This window comes from Centrocercus urophasianus, unplaced genomic scaffold (genome assembly GCF_019232065.1).
Source record: "Centrocercus urophasianus isolate 14NV4802_14NV808 unplaced genomic scaffold, USGS_Curo_1.0 seq_12, whole genome shotgun sequence".
Taxonomy (NCBI): Eukaryota; Metazoa; Chordata; class Aves; order Galliformes; family Phasianidae; genus Centrocercus; species Centrocercus urophasianus.
In genome coordinates this window covers 54,120,781-54,142,726 of record NW_024884364.1, presented here as the reverse complement: position 1 = coordinate 54,142,726, position 21,946 = coordinate 54,120,781, and the positions used below count along the sequence as shown (strand labels likewise).

The window sequence follows — 21,946 nt, the reverse complement described above, 5'->3', positions numbered from 1 at the left end:
TGAAAAAAAGAAAATAATGAAAAAAAGAAAATAATGAAAAAAAGAAAATAATGAAAAAAAGAAAATAATGAAAAAAAGAAAATAATGAAAAAAAAGAAAATAAAGGCTATTCTTGCTGATTTAAAATTTGATGACTGAAAATAAAATCAGAAATTTATAACTACATTCAACATATATTCATTAATTCATTAGAGATAGTACATGCTTATCATTATTACATTATATGCTTCAAAAATGCCAAAAAAATAAATATAAGCTAGAAGGGTATCAACAGCACTACTGAAAGCTGGTAGAACTTACTTTACTTTCAAGTGTAGAATGAATGTACTTAGAGAATGCACATAAATTAAAACTACAGTTCCTTGAAGTCCTCCTGAGATTCTGCTAGACATACTATACTTTGATACTTGTTGCACTGGAAACCACGAAACATCTGAATACCAAGGAATGGCTATAGTAGATCTCATACTTTAAGCTTTGTAATTATAGAAGACCTACAAATCCTGCTAACTCAAATGTTTCAGTTTCAAAAAACTTGACTCATTTATTCTTCAAAAGTTAAGCTGAAAATTTGAAGTGCTTTTGTGACAAATACATTCGATTCCTGCACTAGACTGAATTCTTATGCAGGCTTATGAATACAACATACAACATGAAGGCCACAATGTAATCTCTCCCTACACCGTACAGCTCACTAATAACAGAACATCAGGTGGGTGCTCACGGTCATGATCACAATCCAAGAATACAGTCCAATATCAGAGAAAGCTTAATTTGAGCTGTCCTTGCTGAATCAGAAGGCTGTGCAGCAGTGATCTCTCTGTGATGAGAGGGATGCCTCTGAACATTTTCTTAATCTTCAGAAATAATCTCTACAACTATGTTTGTTTATGAGTTAAACTTCGATTTATATTAGGACTTAGAAATTTAAGTGGTAAACTGATCACTGTGACTCTTATAATCATAATGATTTAATGGTATCAATCCATTTACAGTAATAAATCAAATTGCTGTCATATCACTTAGAACCACACAGATGTTGCTTCTTCTGCAGCAGCTTTTAATAAACACAGTTAAAGCACTCCTGAATTTTAACCTTCAATTTTTGATCTTTAGAAGGCAAACCTAATTTCTAAGCTCTAACTGCAATTAGCCAGGGTCATAGTAATATGTTCTAACTTCTAAACAGTGACACACTCAAGTTGCATTTTAGAATACCTCCAGGATTTAATGCACTCTCCTGAACAGCTGGCTGAGATAAGATCTGCCTTAATGTATCCTGGTGAGAGAGCAGAGCTCGGCCTGCTTTCAGAATGTACAGCTTTAATTGCTGGCATCTCAGCAGATCCAAATCCACTTGACCTATGAGAAACATTAAGCAGTCACTAGCACTATAAATATTTTCTATTACAGAATTAAGGTGGTATTCATACAACCTCAATGCAAAGAAATCAGTTCACATCTTAACTCTTTGTGAAAGCTTATGAAATGCTATCAAATATATGTTAGTTTGAACCTAAATAACAAGTCTGTATATATTCTATGACTTGTGATAAAAACACCACTTTTTTTCCACACCTCAGACAAACATGCAGCTAATATATGATACTCATATCTATGAGTAGTTGTCATATACATACAACAGTATTTATAAGAATTCAACAGAACAAGCCCAGCCCTAAGCCACATTTACATTTTCTCAAAGTAAAAACAGTATCCCACTCATGATGAAGGACAACTCTTCCCCAGCTATATTGTCTCCTAAGTACATATTATCCAACGGTGATTAGGAAACAAGGTAAAGTTCCAGAAAATCCTTTTTCTTATGTACACTAGCTGTTTCCAGTATTTTCCCCAGAGAATATCTAGCCCTTTAAAACAACAACAACAAAAATAACTGTACCTGAAAGACCTTGATGGGGAGACTTCATTCTGTGTTTTTCTATTTTACTTCCAGCCAGATTTACTAGTTGAGCCCAAATGGATAGCATGGGTTCAGTGAAAGGCAAGTTGTTTACATTAAAAGCCACAACTGGAAGCTGGGCACAGGAAGAACCAGACAAAAACAAAAAATGAATAAGTATTTTACAAAATCATTCACAAGTTCAAATTTTTGTTGACTAAGGAAAAGGAAGAAGTAACATCTGTATTATTTTTCTTCCCCAGGAAGAACTGGAGAAGATTTATATTCCTTACAAACTCCTAAGCTTGTATTGGAAACACAGCTAAAGCAAGGAAGAACTGCAGTCCCTGAAGTTTACTATACACTTACTTTGGTTGTGCATTCACTAAATCCATACTAACCAATTTGAGATTAAGATTCAAGTGAAAACACCTAAGAGATTTTACACTAGTTAGCAAATAAAGAAAATAAACAAGCTTTTCTCACACAAGAGCCGTGTATCAAATTGTTGGGATTTGAGATTTTACCTCAAGTCAAGGACTTGAATCCCTTCTCCTCATCTCCCCAAAAAATGATCTTAGTTTAGCATTCAGAGCACTGTAAGTCCTGAATGTCAAAGTATTTACTCAACCAAGAACTAACATTTTCTCCGCATCATGACAGCGCCTTTAATTTCACAAAGACACACCCTTCCCTGTATTGAAGCCCAAAGAAAACAAACGTACTGGTTTCAGTTGATTCAGAGGGCACACTCTACATGTTCGCATGTCGTAGAACTGCACAGTGATTTTCCCTTTGGGAGTGATGCGCGTCACCGTGCCTTCTCCAAATTCATCATGAACCACCTGACCGCCCAGCCTCAAGCGACTGTCTATGCCACCAATCACAGCTAGCACTGCCATTAGGCCTCCCACCTCTGGATTCTCAGTGTCAGGAAAGTAGTCATCCAAAACAGCCTACCAAAGAACAGTAAAATTAACTGTAGGGAGAAAACATGTACTTCCATCTGCTTTAAAATAAAAGATAATTATACGTACTTCAATTTAAAAATTACAACGCAAACACATACATTTATAAATATAAAAAATGGTTTCAAAATTAAGCTTAATATTGTTTACATTTATATTGTTTACATTTAATATTTATCATTTCAAAATAAACATTGCTATAAAAATGAGCTTATTTTAAAACGTGGAAACTACCCCTTCTGACTGTTTTCCTGCAAAGATGTGGGTGATGGAGGTTAGCTGAGAGTTGATGTACTTGTTTATGAGTCCATTCCACTGGCTTAGCGAATGGAGTGTCCTCAGCAGTGCCACTATCTCTTCTGCTAAAGTACTACTATGAGTTGCAGTTAGAGATGCTTGGGGTCTGGCTTTTCTCCTTCTCAGAGTAGATTCTGAAAAGAAAAAGTAATCAGACAACAGTTATCAGTTTAAGGCACACATTTTCCATACGTAAAAATAAGCCACTGGAGAAAAACTCCTCTACCTCTGAGTAGTGGGATATCTGAAGAACAAGTACTAAGCAGGCTGCCTAAAAAACCAAACAGTTTTTCCACAAGAAATTTCATGTCTCTTGACCTTTCATTTTTATCCCAGGACGGAAGTACTGCTTTCAATAAATGCACAGCAAGAATCTAAAATGAGAACAAAATTAGCATTATTCCAGTCAGTTATCAAGTATCACGGAAATTCTCAAACATTAAGTGTAGAAGAAGAATATTTATCAAGTTAACCTCCCTGTGTAGTATTTTCCATCACACTCATTTCTTTCTGGCTATAGCAAATCAGTAGCTCTGTGAATTCTGTTTGGCTTTCTAAGGAATATGCTAAGATATGTTTTATTGTCACATTTTAAGTGAATCCAACACCTCTGCAATATTTAGTGTAGAAAAACACGCAGTAGGAAAAACATAAGTGACATAACACTAAAATACATAGGCACATTTCACATCTTGTTGGTTTTGTTTTCATTTTGTTTTCATCTTTAAAGACAAACCAAAGTAATTTTGAAATGCACACGTTACCTGTCTTTGTAGTGAAGCAGCAGTGAAAGATTCATGCCCCTCAACAATTTTCATTAGCAATGTTATCCACTGAGATGTACTTAGAGTGCTGCACATCTGAGGCATGAGTGCTATACTTCGAATGAAACCCAGTGTGCACCAGCTCCTGTGTTGCTCTTTATAAACCAATTTATTTGGCAAGGAAGCTAAAAATAGATAGACATATGTAACAGTTAACTTTTCCATCAGCTACGTAATTCTGTATATAGTACTGGGTTGGAGTTCAGCTTCAGTTTCTTGTGTGTTTTTTTATTTGACAAATTATAACACAGAACATATAAAACCATTCTTATAACTATTAACTTAAGTTCCAGAGCCTGTAACTAGCTTCCTTAATCACAGAATCATAGAATAGCTCAGGTTGGAAAAAAACTCAAAGTTCATCAAGTCCAACCACAACCTCACCATACTACCTTGACTCCAACAACCCTCTGCTAAATCATGTCCCTGAGCACCACATCCAAACGGATTTTAAACACATCCAGGGATGGTGACTCACCCACCTCCCTGGGGAGCCTATTCCAGTGCTTCACAACCCTTTCTGTACAGAAGTGTTTCCTGATATCCAACCTAAACTTCCCCTGGTGCAACTTGAGGCCATTTCCCCTCGTCCTGTCACCTGTCACCTGTCACCAGTGAGAAGAGACCAACTTTGCTCTCACTGTAAGCACCTTTCTGATATTGGAAGAGAGTAATAAAGTCTCCCTTCAGCCTCTTTTTCCCCAGACTAAACAGGCAGTTCCTTCACTGTCTCCTCGTAGGCATATTCTCCCTTCACAAGCCTTGTTGCCATTCTTTGGACCTGCTTTAGCACCTCAATGTCCTTTCTGTACTGAGGTTCCCAAAACTGAACACAGTACTAAAGGTGGGGCAAATATGCCTTCAAAAACAATTAATATGCCTTTAAATATGCCTTTAAAATAGTTCTCATCATTAACTACTCAAAAAGAGGAAACAATTAAACAGCACTACACTTGAAATTACAGAACTAGGAAACATACACAGTTTATCCAGTCACAATAATCTCTCAAAAACAGAGATAGTGCTAAGAAACTCATTATCGCAGCAAACTGCATACATCGTAATCTCAGCATCTCACACATTTCTCCTGCTACTCCTGCTTATGTTCTAAGAAAACTTATTTGTCATGTCTACTAACAATTAAACATCCAAAACCACATTTTTTAGCCTTAAAAGATTAAGAGCTAGCACCAGAGGAAGTTTATTGGGCAATAGACAAAACAGAAACATTGCTGAATCAGAGTGTGACTAAATAATATACCTGATTTATCTATTGTACCACTTTCCACAAGCATACGGAGTAGACCACACAAAGTCCTAGTAGCATCACTTTGCATGACTTCAGCATGGACACCAGCAGAGAGACACAATGTCTGCAAGAGGTTCACAGTACTTGTCAACATCATGGATGTAGGGTGAAGATTCCTTTCAACTTGTTCACCTTCTGAAGGAAGACACAAAAGGCAAAAAAATACAATAGTATCAAGTTATGCTATTCCCCAAAATGCTCTGAAAAAATAAGATATGAGAAACTCAGAACAAATATTTTCCAATTATTTCCAATTACAAGGGCAAATTATAAACCAGATATTTTGTGCAAATAATTCAAATGTTTGCTCCAGCAATAAACTACTTTGAAGAAATTCAGAACGTGATGGGAAGAACAGGCAAGAAATCTGAATAGACTGTATAGTTAGGCTGGGTAAAAACCACACTTCAGAATGGCATAAATAAATGTTTCAACATATACCTCTCCTAGTAACAGTAACAAACTATTTCTATTGGATAATCTTGTTTTCTTTGGCCCCACGAGTATGCAACAAACACGACACTAACCTTCTCCATCCTCTTTTGTCATGGTAAAGATATTTTATGAAAGATTCTGATCAGAAATCTACACCTATTAAATTATTCTTGTTACATGCAACATTTTCTCCTGTAAGAGCAACTTTTTGCATATTTTAAAATGTCAGTTTTTGAATTCAACTGAAACTGTGCCTCCAGATTTATTTATTAAAAAAAAAAAATAAATAAATAAATAAAAAAAAAAAAAAAAACCTTAGTTTGGTTGTTTTTCAGTGGCTTTTGGGTTGCTTTTCTTTGGTTTGTTTTTCCTTACCAGAATCATCCTCAGTGTCTGAATCCTCTGTTGTGGGCTGAGCTGCTGGTGGTGGCTCAGCTAGTTTTAGATCATACTTTCCCTCCTTTCCCATTCTGTAGGAATTTGTACTTCCAGTATCCCATTGCACTCTAATCCAGCCATCTTCACCCAATTCTCCAATTACACGACCCAAACCTGGAGGGGGCCCATCCTGACAGAATAGAACACTTCAGGTTATAAATTTACAATAGTATTTCATAATCAAAGTTCTATTTCACTTTTTTGCTGCTAACAGTAAACATTCAACAACATTTCAAAAATTGGTGTATAGTAGAAAAACATTTCAGAATCCCCAAGGAAATTATCCAGTGAACTGCAGCAATATTCATCATTTGATCTATTTTACAGTGTACAACGTAAGTGCCACACACTTAGCTCAAATTGGATATTATGTAGTAAGCATGTGGTCCTATTTCATTTCAAGTCATGACTCAGAACTTTCTCATTTGAAAAAAAAAAAAAAAAAAAAAAAAAAAATCATCTCCAAAAATGAAATTAAACAAATAATCTATCTTGTGTTAAGGCTCCAAAACTTTGGAATGTAAAAACAGTAGGACATAAAATTTAAAAACATATGAACTTTATATTTTAACACACCCAAATCTGTATGAAAGAGGCTGTACCTGATCACCCCATTTCCAGTCTACCCCTCTCACCACTCTGGTACCAATTTTCATCATGGCTGCCAGCTCTGGTCCAGAGACAGGGAGCTGAACTGGTGTAGTTTCCTTTCTTGATTCTTCTAGGACTGTGGCAGAAGCTCCATGAGAAGATGCAATCATATCTTCTTCAATATTGTCAGAACTAGGTCCTAAAAAAAATAAAAAAATAAAAATAAAAAATCCAAATTTTTATAATGACATTTGTCACAGTTCAATTGTGCCACAAATAAGGTTTGTGATATGAAAGTAGTAATAACTTTTAGAAATAAACGGATATAATGATTTTGAATGCAAGGGGCTCTAAATACTTAATTCTGATGAACTGTTAACATTATTAGGCAGTAGGTAAATGGTTGTCTGACAGAAACTTTTTGGAAAGAACTTCATATGAAAAATCCAGATAAGTAGAGAAACAACTATTTCCTACTGTCTAAGAAAACCAGTTAAAGAAGCACCTGAGTCACGTCAAAAAACACCATAAGCCAACTGATCTCACAAAGGAAGCTTAAATATTCAGACTGAGAATAGGTAGAACAGATTAAAGTGAGTGTATGCAGTTTTAAATGTTTCCATAAAAACTACACTATCGCTCCCAAATTCTAGTTAATTTCCACTTACGTATCTATTTTTTGTAGCAGAGATAAAGGTGAATAGCTTTGAGTACTATCTTTACATGTTTATCTACCCAATCTACATGATTCACTACTTAAACATGATTACTTCCAAACACCAAGAAACCAGAATTTGTCATACCTATCAGCCGCAGCGTCGTTTGTGTCAGTGCCAGCATACCAGAGTTAAGAAGAAGACTCAAGGTATTAGCACCATGCTGCAGTGTCAACATGTTGAGCATGACCAGCAGGAAACGTGCTTGTGGAATAGTTCCAAGACTTGGTCCTGCTGGATTCTCATTAGTAATTGTTTGCAGAGGAACAGGTTGCACACCTAATACACAAATAATAAAGCCAGTTGACATTTGGAAGCTAGAGTAAAACAGATAAATTTGTTTGATTGGTGGCTTAAAGTATGTCTTGATTCCACACTTGGCTTTAAGAACTTGCAAGCTGAACTGCCATGGAACTTTTTTTCAACAATTAAGATTTTAATGGTAAAATATCACTAATGATTAGTCAATAACCTGTTGCTAGAAAGCAAGCAACATTCTCATAAATATGGAAAAGCGAGTTGGGGTTCGGTGAAGGACAGACAACACGCAAACCAGAAGTCATAATAATATTTCTCAGCAGAAAGCAAGGGAATTAATTTCAAAATTCTAAATTACTGACAACTTCAGAAAATGGAATTATGTTAATTTAAAACAGTTTTATCCCCAGTCAACAGCAACAAAGAGATTCACCTAGCTCTTTAAATTTTGCAGAGGCGTCCAGCAAGATGTTCCGGACATTCTGAACAGCCCATGCATACAGTTTTCCAAAAGTTACTTCTAGGAGCATTCTGTTAAAAGGTGGTATCAGATCAACGTCCTTCAAGCAGTCCGTAAGAGGTTCCCTTTACATAAGAAAAACAACAGAAGTTCAGTATTCCTCTCCCTCACTGAATTGTGAAAGCAAAATTAAGAAAAAAAAAGAAAAAAAGTTTTACCCTATATTGGCTCCTTCTGGAATAAGCCTCTGCCATCCACAGAACATAGCATATTGTACAGATGGAAGCAAAAAATTCTTTGCTGCCAATTTGAGAATAGTATCTATTCCCTCTAGACGAACTTCTGCTCTTTCCAGCTGCAAAAGGGAAAAAGAAAAAATATTGTACTTCTATAAATTGCTGATACATTAAAGCCCATTTTCATCCACTTTACCTGTTTTAATAAACATTTTCTCATTTTTTCTACATCTACTGGCTCTTCTTTAAGCGCAAATTCAACAATTGTGTTAAGGAGTGCAGACTGTGGATACAAGCCCTGGACGTTTTGTTTCAGCCATTTGTACTTGTGGACACCTGTAACTGTACTCAAAAGTGGCTGCCACTTATCCTGTAAAATATGAAGGTAACACATTAAACAATATTTAAATTACTGTAAACAAGTTATTTCACATTAAATCATGTCTAAACTTGAAATACTAGGAGGATAAAAAGAAATTTTTCAAAGCCATTAAAAAAAAAAAACAACTAAAATTATTACTAACTCATTATCTATTTACTTTAAAAAGGCTACATAAAATTTCAAATTCATTACTATTTGAGGAAAAAAGAGAAAACAACTCGTCACTGCTTTTATCATAGCAGTTTTATAGCATCGCCAAGGTTGGAAAAGACCTCTAAGACGATCTAGTGCAACCACCCACCTACCTCCAATATCACCCACTCAACCATGCCAAGTAGTACCTCTACCCTTTTCTCAAACACCTCCAGGGATGATGACTCCACTACATCCCTGGGAAATACTGACATGAAGCTTTATTTGAACACTTCTGAACATATTTGATTCACATATTCTAAATACCTTCAGTACCCAAGCTTATTGTTAAGAACTGGAACCAAGTTTTACTCAAACAACACACCATACTTAGTTATATATCCCAAACATCATTATCGAAATATTAAATGTCAATTTATAGCAATCACCACTTCAGCTATTTTTTTTTTTTTTATCTTGCTATTCTCATTTCTAACATTGATCTAAAATCTGATATCCTACCTTGGGTGATTTGATTGGCATGGGCCTTTTATCAATAGGTACAGGACTGTGAGGAACAACACAGGATTCTTCTAAGTCACTCTCTTCATTTCCAATTTTGGATTCTTCCACATCAGCAGATTCTGATTTTTTTGGCACTAACGATAAAAAAATTACTCCTTTTTGCAATCTGACAGTATTTGCAGTATCACATTTTCAGGTTTACGTGATCAACTGAGAATGCAGAATGTATAAGATCCGCCCGTGATAAACTGAAGCAGTACTCTAGGTGAATCCTAGTTCTAGCTACTGCAAAATGAGATCTGAAAATAACTGCAGTAAACATATCTATAAAGACCAATTTGAAAGCACTTCAGTGTTTTTTCTTCACATTGACTTCCAGTTGTACAGCTCTCCAACCACATTGCTTTAATACAACACAAGCATTAAATAAGATACCACTTCTAGTTGAACTGTACTAAAGCCAATTCAGAACTGATAGCGATGGATCACTTTTAACATGCTGGAATGCAAGAAGCATGCCTCACTTAAACTTTCTCCCCCCTGCCTGATTTTCCTCTAAGAACTGACATGTAGCCATTGATTCTGACAATATAAAAACACAGCAGAAAGCAAATCTCAAAAAGTACAGCAAACTTTGAAAGGAGCTTCATTTTTACCTTTTCAAAGAAAATGCAGTATTAACATTGCCTTACCTCTTTTTTTCCTCTTTTCTCTAATTATTTTCTGAACTACTCTCCGCCACCTGGGCAAAGAACTCAGAAGTTTAAACTTAGACATTATGGAGAGATCATTGCACACTGCAGGACGCAGCTCATTGAATAAGAATCTTAAACGTTCAATGACAGGCGCACAAACTTCCTTGTAAGAACGCCCTTGTTCTTGATGGGTCTGTAAAGAAACCATTGGAAGATTCAATGACTTTTTAATATACAATTTTTGAAAAGTGCAAGTTACTTTAAATAAAACCACTTAATGAAAAATAACCTAAACTTCAGTAGGTGAGTGGCTTACCTTAATCAGTGAGCATTTTGCTTGGTAGACAACACGACACACATCCACTACAGATTTTGGTAAGGTTTTGTGTTTCACCTGGTCAACTCCAAGAGTACCAGGATGAACAAGAGACAATGCCACATGACCTTAATGGAAAACACAATTTTTGAATATGCATTTCCAAAATCATGAATAATAGAATTTAAACTTGTCCAAACTGTTGTCTGGAACAACTTTGACACAAGTCTACCTACCTAAATCTTCATGTTTCAAAAGGCAACACAGTAACAAACGTCCTACTTCCTCCACAGGATGCTCAGGAGGGAAAGTGATTGGTGTTGTTAAGTGACACTGTTTACAGTATCTCTCTATTTGACATAAGAAGTCCTACAAAAACACACAAAAGACACTGTTTAACTTTGGTTTTAAGCATAACAAAAGGGTCCAAAATACAGCAGCCAGCACTCAAATAACTTCTACAGCCTGAACTAACACATCAAAGTCACAGATATCACAATTTGCACAGTAACTAAGCTATACATACACTTAACATCCAAAATGCATTCACATACTAACAGAAACACATCTTAGTTCAAAAAGAGATGAGCGTTATCTGTTGATAATACCAAAGCCTGACATCCCAAGTAAGGTATTACTTTTTTCCCCATAAGAATACATCTATGATTTTCAGTTCTTCCACTCCAAAAAAGTCAGAAGAAAAAAAGTGGTGCTGCTAGAATATTGAGCAGACTAAAGCAAATCTTACTCATTACTTGTACTTGATCATTCCTTTCACAGAAGAGTAATTCTGAAGTGACAACTACTGTCTGCTATTACTTTCAGAGAATTTTCATCAACAAGAATGCTTCATGACACTGCTGTCAGCCTTCAGCACCACTTTATAATCAAGAGCTTACCTTCACAGTGTGATCCTGAATATTATTATCTGCAATAGCTTGGAGAAAGGGTTGTGAATGGTCGCTCAGAGTTAATCGATGTGAATACAGTTTTGATTTGTTTGGGGTTGTGTTCCCAGGTGAACTGCAGTGGTCTTCATCCTTTTCCTCATTGTAACTGTAATGAATCTGACTAGTCTGCAAGCCTCCAGAAAATATAGATGACTTCAACCATTCTAAAATTTAAAAAAATGCAAATGTAAATTCTAAGGAAAGCTTAACTATCAAGACTCAACAAATCCTGGAAATGAAAGCACACAGCTCAGTACAGAAGGTTTAGCACATCTTCTATTTGCTGAAGCTTTTTCAGACTAAAATAGGATTCTATAACTAGGAAACAATGAAGTAGCAAAGCTGCCATCACCTGTTTAAAGATAATATGGCCTTAACTATTTTTCTGTGATTAATATAAAAGTATACATCCTAGTTACTAAAATTAAGGTATTCAACATGATATAATCCAACAGCAGATGCTTCAGGCAGTCTATACTGAGTGAGCTTTACTGCAGAGATAGCAGTTATACAGCTTTCTCTCTCAACATTCTGTCTTTTGCATATTACTAAACATTTTATGCTTAACTGTTCAAAATTATCATGCAATTCTTATCTAAATCTTGCTAAATACTTGGACCTTGATGAGCATAGCAGTAATTAATGCTTAGAATAAAGAACTTCAATTTTGCTATTCTCTGAAGAACTCAAGACAATCTGTTAATTTAGCTTTTTTTTTTTTTTTTTTTGCATGCTTTGACAAATCAATATCAAGTTTTGCTTACTTGCACATTCAACTTCCAGAGGAGAAAGTGGTGTACTCATTGCTAAGTAAGACGCATGTAGTCCAAGGAGAAGACCCAAATTTCTTTCTGTGTCTATTAAAGGTGATGATAAAGTACTGAGATCTGGTGTTGAAATCACTTCCTGGTCAGGCTGGTTAAAAGAAGGATGAGTTGAAAGCTAGTACGGAGTTCCAACAAGGATACTGAAAGCAAAGTAATACTTTACTTTAGGAACTGTGCATCTATTGTAACATTTTTACCTCCATATACTGGCCAACACAGAAGGCGTGCATTGATTCTCGTGTGTCCTCAAACTGCAAGGCAGCTTCCAAAGCAACAACTGGGTCCTCACCTGCAAATTGAGCTAATGAGAGAATGAAGCAGTGAGTATAGTATAGTATAGCCTGTCTACATCAACTAACTTTGAAACAGAAGTTATTTGTGCCTTGAATTCAGATGCTGATTCTCACCAAGGATACTATTGCCAGTTAAAGACTGAGTTTGAAAGTCCTTTATGTCATATACTTTCCCATCAATCACAGTCCAAAATCCTCCATCTTTGTTGTGGTTCTCCAGATCAGCTTTACGTATAAGTGTTACCTCCTCATTATTTCTGCAACTCTGGCCAGTAAAAAATGAACCTATGAGTATATAAAACAGAACAGAGAATTTATCTACAGAAAAGCTTTACTGGAGATCTTTTTAATAGTCATTTAATCCTAAACTCTTCTATTCAAAGGTTGCCTGTCTTTTGACATGCTCAAAAGTCCAAATAACTATTAACATACTCCTGTACGTGCAGTTTGCGATTAAATTGTGCCTATGCTCTATTTTATGTAGTAATAATCAATGTCACACTGAGATAGATCAGGCATTGCACAGCTACACAACTGTTTTTTTGTTTGGAGGCAGAGCAGTACAACCACTGTTCTGGCAAACTGCTGCTCTACTTGATTCTCCTGAGAATTACTTCAGTTTAGTACATGCTTGCCTGCAAGATGTGGTATATGCATTTAGTTTAAGTCTAAATCCACATTTTTTAAATACAAAAATGAAATGGGATGTTGTAAATTACGCAAAATGCTAAATGCTGTGAACTACTTTTCTGAAAAGCTGAATTTAACCTGCTTAACCCTATGCCTAAAATATATGTTAAGAGTTTACTGGCAGAAATACTGCCTAATTAATTGGTTAATGGAAATCTGTGCCGTAAAGCAAAATTCCCTTCCCAAGAGATGTTTGTGAATAGAAACCAATTTACATAGCTACTTAATGAAAACAGAAATCAATAGTCCAGATAGTATTTGTACATACCCATTATTCCTGGCCATGCTAAATCCTCATTGTCATCTCTTTCCTTCCCAGGGGCTAAATGGTTAAATCTGTCTAGATGTTCTAGCAAACCAGCCAACAGAGGGATTGCACCAGCTTCCTGCATTAATCCAGCATTTTTGCTGAGGAGTAGCACTATAGATACTACCAATTCTGGAAGAAGGATGCCTAAAGCATGGAAAACACAGCCAGTATTCAGATATATTCGAAGACTTGGATTTGTAGCATCATGAAAGTAAATCACCAGGCAACACACTCTACTTTCTATTATGTTTTAGTTTTATTTTTAGTTTTCTATGTACAACAGTACAACAGTCTTTTCTCACCCCCCCCCTTTAAATTTGTTCTCTCTTACCAATCTAAATATTAATTAGACTCCTTTTTTTATTTTTATTTATTTTTAACACATTTAACACATTCAAGAACATTTACAACATAATGTTATTATCTTATCAGAGGGAGGTGGGAATAGCTAATAACAACCTACCTGTTAAATCTCCATCCACAACATAAGATACTTCTGCAAAATGCCTGTGACTGGTAGAAGCAATGCTGGTTGCCACAGGAAGTATATCACTGATGTGTGTGCACAAAAGAGCAGTGTATTTCTTCAATAAAGAGCCAACACCTAATTGGTCAGGACCTGTATAAAAAGCAGGAAAAGCACAGAAAACCATCACAGTTATGTTTAAGAAAGACTTCAAAAACTGTCACACTCTTCTGAAATGGCAATCCCTCTTTGAAGGCAACTTACTGTATGCATTAGGGACCTGCCCAACACAATCTCCTGGATAAAGTTTACTAACAAGGAGACGCTGAAAACGGAGCAACAGGTCCAGAGAAGCAGATCTCTCTTTGCTAAAATGTTCATGGTCCATGCAGGAAGAAATGCGACGAGCAACATCTTTCAGTTTGGCTATCGTCTGTGATGCAATGTTCCTGGTTGGTACACAAGTGTTGTAAAGTAGTTAAGAGTTGATAACAAAGACAGGCCCTAGAAATCTAGGTTAAGCTTTCGCAGGAATTTCTCACCAACATACAAGAAACTTACACAATTATTTTTTTGTTTTGGTAGGATGGTGCCCCTTTGTTTGCACTAAAGTACCCGAAAACTCAAGGTTTTTTTTGTGAATGGATTTAAAAAACGTCTGCTCTGACATAATCTAGTTCAGAAGAGTCTCAGCACTGATTAAATTACATGGCTACCATCACACTTAATGAAGAAGTACTCTACTATATGTTAAATACTCACATCTTAAAGGTCACACATTCAACAATTCTTTCTCACTGTCAAGAATTTAGAAATCTGATTTCTTCCTCATCTAAAGCCCCAGATGGATTCCTTAATTCAAAATGTTCAGTTCTAAATACATCCATGCAGATCTTCCTACTCTTTTAAGAGCAAAGTGGCCTGTCTTTGTAAAAATTGGGTAATTAATTGTAGTACTGTACTTCTCTCCTGCATAGAATGGCACAGGTACATACAAGCTAGGAGGATGTTCAATACCTTGAATTCTGTGGAGATAAAATTCTAGCAGAAGACTGCATTCGTTTGCGCACCAGTCATCCTTAAATTGCCTACCTTATAAAATGTCTCTCTAAACAGATCTTCTGCTCAAAAATAAAATAAATTTGAAGAAATTACCTTAGTAACTGCTGAATTAACTGAACTAATGGTAAACTTTGCTTTCCTGCAGATTCATAGATTCCAGTATTAATAAGGTCTTTGTCCAGTGGAGTTCTACTCCTATGAAGCGTAGACGCATTTGCTTCTTGCTCATCAATTTCTTTTTCTTTTTGTGCCTCCTTTTTTGCTTCTATATCCTAAAAATGTAAAACAAGCAAAAAAAAAAAAAAAAAAAAAAAAGCAACTGTATTACAAAACATTTCACTAAAGTAAGTACTCATGAAAATAAGATAAAATTACTTCCACCCTATGCCAGAAACGAAACAATTCCTACCAGACAAACGTGTACATTGTTTTCCATATGGATGATGCAGGATGGGGTTTCTTGTTTGTTTGTTTTGAACAATTGTAACAAAAAGAAAAAGCAGAGGAGGAAACAAGGCTAGACAAATTCAGAATTCTGCTTACACCAAACCAAGTTAACAATTTATTTCTATTCCGTGAATGTTTTGACATGACAGCACCTGCTGCACAGTTTAAAAATGAAGGCATGTTTACTCTCTATTTATAAACATAACAAATCCAGTCCACTGCAGAACCTGGATTAGATCTGCTACTGAAATACAGACATACAGAACTCTGTGGAGACTAATTTATCCAAGTTTCAATGAATCAAAATTACCCTGTACAGTGTTGTATGCTACCACCTACCACCTAGATCACTTACAGCTTATATCTAGAGCTAATTCAAGCACCTCTGATTTACACTATAATGTACACATGTCCTAGTAGACGTGGTTAAGAATTAAAAGGTCTTGCATGTCTTTAAATATTAAATAAAAAAAAAAAAAACACACAAAAACACTAATGCTGGTACTAATTACTAAAACTAATGCATAAAGCAAAACTTAATGCACACATTTCATCTGTACCAAAACCCCCCTCATTTACCAACAGTGGAGAGGAACAGAAAAAGGACATACGTTAGGATATATTAGCCTACTTTCATATCCATACATAAATAAAAAGCAATTTACAGCAGTCTGTAAAAAGGACTTGGTGAAATTATGCCTCTTTCACAAATCTTTATGAAAATATTTGTTACAGTTGCTAAAATCATCACTCTAGGCAACAATAAGAAACACTCTTCTAAAAAGGAGAACATGATTCATACCTTCACACAAACACTGGCTCACATTTCAAGTTTCAGGTCAAGAGAGGATAATTCCGCTCGATATATCTTCTTACTCTATTTATACATAACTGTCAAGCTGTTGAAGCATACCTGAATTTCTGCAGTAATGGCAGCATTTAGCGCAGACTCTAAGCCTCCATCAGCCATCAAGCTGCCCACCAAGAGGTCGATCATAAATCTACGGCCTGGACTTACATTCATTTCATTCCCTGAAACTAAGAACAGAAGAAACTATTAATGACCAAGAAAGGAGAGCACCAAAGAGCTTTTCATCTCAAGACCAACCTGCACTGGGTAAGAGCGCCGAGAGAGCCCGAGCTCGCTCTTCTGCTGTTGGCAGTAACACAGACCATCCACTCTGCAGCACTGCTTGAGCGGCGGATTGCACAGTGTTAAGAACACCAGCGTTGCTTGCAAGTGTTACCACTGTCTGTTTAAGGCTATTGAGCAGTATACCGCCCAAACCCAAGCCAAGACATTCTGGATCCACCTGGTGACTAATGGCAGCATGAAGCTAAAAAAAACAACAAAGAAAGAGAAACAAGAAAGAAAAATAAGGGCAAATTTTAACAACAAAGAGACACGGAACTGAAAAAACAAGTCAGTCCTAGAGCAAGTGAGTAAGCTCACTGACCTAGATATAATACATCTCATATGCAAATCTGTGAAAATTAATGGGGAAATGCTAGCTTGCATAAACTTGTACTAAATTTGAATGAGTACCCAGAGACTACGAACTATACCCCTAGAATTCTGAACCCTAATAACCTGAAGAGTAATGTAAGCATCTTCTCCATTGCTACATTACACTAGAAAAAGTAGCACATCTTCAGCAAGTATAGGTGTCTTCTAAAGAGGACACAAACTTGTGGAAATGCTATTTAAAAATATCAGAATTGCTCAAAATCCCAAAGAGCATAAAAAGCCTAAGCCATTTATATTTTATATTTATAGTTTGTATTTAATAAGATCCAGATGCTGTGAAAAGAAGAAAAGCTTTCTGGGGAAATGGAGGTGATAGAGATATTTCTCATCTGTAAAGAAAAGACACATTTAAAACAACCATCAGCTGCAAAATTTCAGAGAATAGAAAGTGATATTGTATTTATTTCATTTTCTAATCAATAAAAACATTTTAAAGCACATTAAATCTGCTATATTTGTCCATCAAATTTCCTGTAATATTTATTTCACTGAATGCGGAATATATAAGAAACTGAAGGTACCTGAAGCCTTAGAAGGTTTAATGTTGCCACAGCCATACATTCCTTTTCCTGAGGAGGAGGCCAGTCAGAAGAGCCATCCATTCCCTCTGTCACTTGTCTCAGTAAAAGATCTAACTGCTCAAACGTCATGGGGCAAACATCCACCACAAAAGGAACCCGCAAGCCTATTGACCATTCTGAACATGATGACCAAGCAAAACTCTACAAATTGAAAAGAAATGCAAAATTCAACTGCTATTTCTCAAAAATAAGAACAAAATAGATGATAGTTTCACACTCCTGCTTTTGAACAGTAACAGTAAGAAGACGAAGAAATTACATTAGCATGTCTGATGAGGAGAAACCTTTGCTTGCATCTCTACATATACACAAAACCTTACTAATCCCATTATTATCACATTTTCCAAAGTGCTGCTATGGCAATCCAAATATCTCACTATCTTTGCTGGAGTAAGCATTCAGCTACGCAGGTTTTCAACTGCTGTATTGGGATGGAGTGGAAGAATATCAGTATTTCTCAGAATATCCAGAGGGGAAGCTAGTCATCTATTTTTGGCAGAGCAATTGCATACGGTTTGTTTTTTACCAAGCTTTCATCTGTTCAGAATAAAAAATAAGAGAAGTCATGCAAGCACCGAAAGAGAGATTGGGATTAGCATACAAAACTAATCCCAGAGAAAGACAAAGACAAATCACAACTAACAAATAAAAAAAAAAAAAAAACTTACCTGAGCAGGCCCACAAGCGATTCCAACAATATGCTTTGTGTCTAACCCTGGGAGAGCCGCAGGCTCCGGTTTAGTGATCCGTAAAGTGTCAAAGTGTTGACACTGATCATTGCTCCCCCAGCTATGCACTTCACTATCTTCAGTCAGTGCTAAACAATGCGTAGATCCAGCTGCCACATCTATCACTTTTTTTCCTGAAAAATAAGTCAAATATTGAAAACATAACTTAGATTACAATCATTAACAGAAAAATATCAGAGGTAAGGCGAATTGTGCTAATTACAGCTGTACTTCCATGTCAGCACATTACGGATGGTAATAGTAGCATACTGGAAAATTACAGCAAAAGAAAAATCAAGGAAATACTTCAAGTTTCTTAAGAAACAACCAAAGTGTGAAAGTCCATAAGTTCAAAACAAACTGCCTTTATTTTGTACCCCTTCTACTAGGATACTACTAGGAAATGTTTTTTGGAAGATCTACCCACCTATACACTGAGACTGTGAAGTTGAATTGTACTCATTAGTTTCGATAAGACCACACACTGAATATGAACAAGTTTTAGGAAAGATAGTGCAGTTAAAGAGGTTTCTTTCACATCCTCTCCTATAGAACTACACGTTTCTATCAGATTCAAGAAATAACTCTCCCTGTAACAAACCAGTGAAAAATACTTGCGTAACAGTACAAAAAATACACCTTATTCAAGAATTTTTCTGTGAATCTAACAAAAGAAAAGCATTAGGACAAGTACAACATAAAGACAAGCAGCATTTAAAATTGTCCTAACACAGTGGCTCTGAGCCTGTTGAAATCAAAGGTATGAAAGGCAGAAAAGATTACCTTTTTCAATGCCACCAGCACGAAGTATGACAGCAGAGTATATGGTACTGTCATTCTTATCTTTTAGATCATTAATGTCCAGTTAAAGGTTCCATCAACGACAAAATACTTTCCACCTTTGATAATTACCTTTCAAGCCTTCCAGTAGTTTGGGATATCGAACATGCTCTTCTGTTCCATGCCCAAGTCTCTGATTGTCACCTTTTCCCCAGGTGTAAACCTGGCCATCTTTGGTTAAAGCAATAGAAAACTGACTTCCACAGCGTACTTTGACAATGTCCAGGTCTTGGAGCTTTTCTATCAACTTGGGAGTCTTGCAGCCGTCACTGCCTCCTCTTCCTAGTTTTCCATAATCACCATCACCCCAAGACCACACCTGGCCTTTAAAACAAGAGAAAGAAAATCAGAAATATTGCACTGCTTTTTCACTTTAAAGAATTATCTGCTCTGACAAACAAGTTCTTCAAAACTGAGATTCTCTAATTAGCACAATTTTCAAATTATACTTCAGGAGTGGTTCATGAAAATAAGAAGGATGAGAAAGATCTGAACAGTGCCTCCTGATCTGAGAAGTTCTCATGTTGACAAAACTAGGCAAAAAAGGGTAACTCACAGTTCATCAATATGCAAAAAAGACCTTCTGAAAAGCATATGCAGTAGACAATTTGTTGCAAATCATATCACTACAGTTAATAAGAACTTGCAAAATATTTTTTTCCACAGTGAAGGAAAAAAAATTGTCTGCAAAAGCTCTTAATTTTCAGTTCTTGTCATTCAATCAATTTCACAAAATGAAATGAAAAGTGCCATTGTCTATTATTATCATCTTTTGAAATGCACTACTGAATCCAAGCCTTGATTAGGCAATTTCTGAAAAGAAAGCTTTGTTTTACACTCCGGATTGTATTCATTCCTTATATAAGTTAGCCTGTAAGATACTGTAAGATAAGCAATGACTAAAGAATGACTTGGGTGCATAACCTCACATAGTGAAATTCAGATTCTGAATCTGTCTCAAACTCAGCGTATAGTTCTGAGATGCTGGGAAGTTCCATTCCAACAGAATCTCCCTTTGGCCTTTCCCATGGGTTAATGTAGACAACACAATCAAAAAAATCTTGCCATTGTGACAACATGAGTTAGTTAATTAGACAATGCATAAAATGTAGATGTATATATACTAATATTTTGTTTGTCTATTATATATTTACATAGCTATCTGGAAAGTATACAAAACAAATTTAAACAAAAATTTTCATATTCTAAATGAATATACTGAATATATACATGTTCATATAAATTTGCACAGAATATATGTAAAACAGATAAATGTACATATATGTATCTCCCCAAAAAGAATTTCAGCTTTAAATTTTTAAGAATTTAAGCCACTATAAATAAACACACTATCTGCTTAGAATGAAATAAAGCATATTTACAATAAAAGAAAAAGTTAAGCTTAAGTGTTTCATTTTGCTACTAACCATTTTCAGTAACTGCAAGAGTCTGAGCATCTCCGCTTCCACATGATACATCAATAACTTTGAGACCTTTCAGCCCTGTGACCAGCATTGGGATGGTCTGGTCTTCACTGGAACCTTCAAAACAAAACAGCTCTCTGATTAATAAAACCAATATGGCTTGATGAGCTCTTTTGTTTGCTTCTATTTGGTTGGTTTTGAATGCTTTGCTGCTTGAGAGGATGAGGAAAGGGGGGGAAGAGGGGGAGTTATTTGTTTTTAGATTTGAGTATCATGACTGAGCTCCTATATGGTTTCTTAGATCTCCAATACAGATTTAACTTACAAGATAGCTTTTGCTTCACAAGGAAGGGAACAGACAATACAACGCAGATTTTTCTTCCCCATCCAGAATTCAGAGCTTTAGCCGTTTTGATACAATCCTTCTCACAATGTAAGAAACCATTCAGGCTTCTCAAATCAGTCACAGGTAGATTGGATAAAAGAATATTTGAAAGAAGCACTAACAATTACTTGACAAACAACTGATTTTAACATACCATGACCAAGCCTGCCATAGTTCCCTCGTCCCCATGTATACAGCTCTCCTTCAGCAGTAATGGCTGCACTGTAAGTGCTTCCACAGGCTATATGAACAACATGTTTCCCAGCTTGCTTTCCAGACAAAGCAGATATCAATTTTGGTTCCTCCAGAGGGCTATTGAAAGAGAAGGAAACATATTTCACAAGCAGTAATCTGATGAGTAGATAAAGGTGGGCCATATTTATTAGAAAATAACTGATGCAATTCTACCTACAAATCTTAGCAGCAGCACCAAAATAGAGTTATAAGCCAAAAATAAAGTTCAGATTGTTTAACAGCATACAAACCACTTAAGGGATGTCCAACAACTAAGATTTGTATTTCTAATTACATTACTGAAGTGTTATTCAAAAATAATTTAGCCTAATATAAAAATTACCACCTTTAAATGCTATTTCTGAAAAAATAATTTTATGACAGTTCTAATCCTAGTGTAGTAATTCAATACTTTACAGGACATTCAATTCTGAAGGAGGATACAACCACTAAAATATATCTTGCACTCTTACAGAACACTCCTTTACAAAGACAGCTCCTGCACAAGAGGAGGACATCAATGTTATTGTTCAACATGGGGGGGACAGAAGAGGAATGATGTAACATGACTGCATTTGTAAAGATGATCGTACAATGACACCTGAAGCAATGTTCCCAGAGAAAAATGCACTGTAGATTTATAAAACCATGAATAAAAGGCCTCATAATAGTATATTCACTACTACACCCTCTACC

At 35.8% G+C, this 21,946-nt stretch overlaps 1 protein-coding gene across 3 annotated transcripts in view; it reads right to left on the bottom strand.

The window, feature by feature from the left end:
- Window positions 1-21,946, bottom strand: part of HERC2 (HECT and RLD domain containing E3 ubiquitin protein ligase 2) — a 102,838-nt gene that overhangs the window by 49,168 nt on the left and 31,724 nt on the right. For all 3 annotated transcript variants that reach the window (XM_042809470.1, XM_042809472.1, XM_042809471.1), the window contains exons 12-43: window positions 21,171-21,328; window positions 20,635-20,748; window positions 19,280-19,531; window positions 18,308-18,501; window positions 17,580-17,780; window positions 16,639-16,867; window positions 16,444-16,568; window positions 15,177-15,355; window positions 14,286-14,470; window positions 14,019-14,174; window positions 13,514-13,699; window positions 12,670-12,840; window positions 12,460-12,563; window positions 12,200-12,350; window positions 11,385-11,599; window positions 10,722-10,854; window positions 10,486-10,613; window positions 10,167-10,362; window positions 9,472-9,608; window positions 8,632-8,805; window positions 8,418-8,554; window positions 8,173-8,324; window positions 7,569-7,760; window positions 6,777-6,964; window positions 6,112-6,304; window positions 5,254-5,436; window positions 3,933-4,117; window positions 3,395-3,542; window positions 3,106-3,302; window positions 2,629-2,859; window positions 1,904-2,039; window positions 1,219-1,362 (exon numbers count right to left, since the gene is read on the bottom strand). In XM_042809470.1, the coding sequence (XP_042665404.1) occupies window positions 1,219-1,362; window positions 1,904-2,039; window positions 2,629-2,859; window positions 3,106-3,302; window positions 3,395-3,542; window positions 3,933-4,117; window positions 5,254-5,436; window positions 6,112-6,304; window positions 6,777-6,964; window positions 7,569-7,760; window positions 8,173-8,324; window positions 8,418-8,554; window positions 8,632-8,805; window positions 9,472-9,608; window positions 10,167-10,362; window positions 10,486-10,613; window positions 10,722-10,854; window positions 11,385-11,599; window positions 12,200-12,350; window positions 12,460-12,563; window positions 12,670-12,840; window positions 13,514-13,699; window positions 14,019-14,174; window positions 14,286-14,470; window positions 15,177-15,355; window positions 16,444-16,568; window positions 16,639-16,867; window positions 17,580-17,780; window positions 18,308-18,501; window positions 19,280-19,531; window positions 20,635-20,748; window positions 21,171-21,328 (5,474 nt within the window). The remainder of the gene's footprint in view (window positions 1-1,218; window positions 1,363-1,903; window positions 2,040-2,628; window positions 2,860-3,105; window positions 3,303-3,394; window positions 3,543-3,932; window positions 4,118-5,253; window positions 5,437-6,111; window positions 6,305-6,776; window positions 6,965-7,568; window positions 7,761-8,172; window positions 8,325-8,417; window positions 8,555-8,631; window positions 8,806-9,471; window positions 9,609-10,166; window positions 10,363-10,485; window positions 10,614-10,721; window positions 10,855-11,384; window positions 11,600-12,199; window positions 12,351-12,459; window positions 12,564-12,669; window positions 12,841-13,513; window positions 13,700-14,018; window positions 14,175-14,285; window positions 14,471-15,176; window positions 15,356-16,443; window positions 16,569-16,638; window positions 16,868-17,579; window positions 17,781-18,307; window positions 18,502-19,279; window positions 19,532-20,634; window positions 20,749-21,170; window positions 21,329-21,946) is intronic.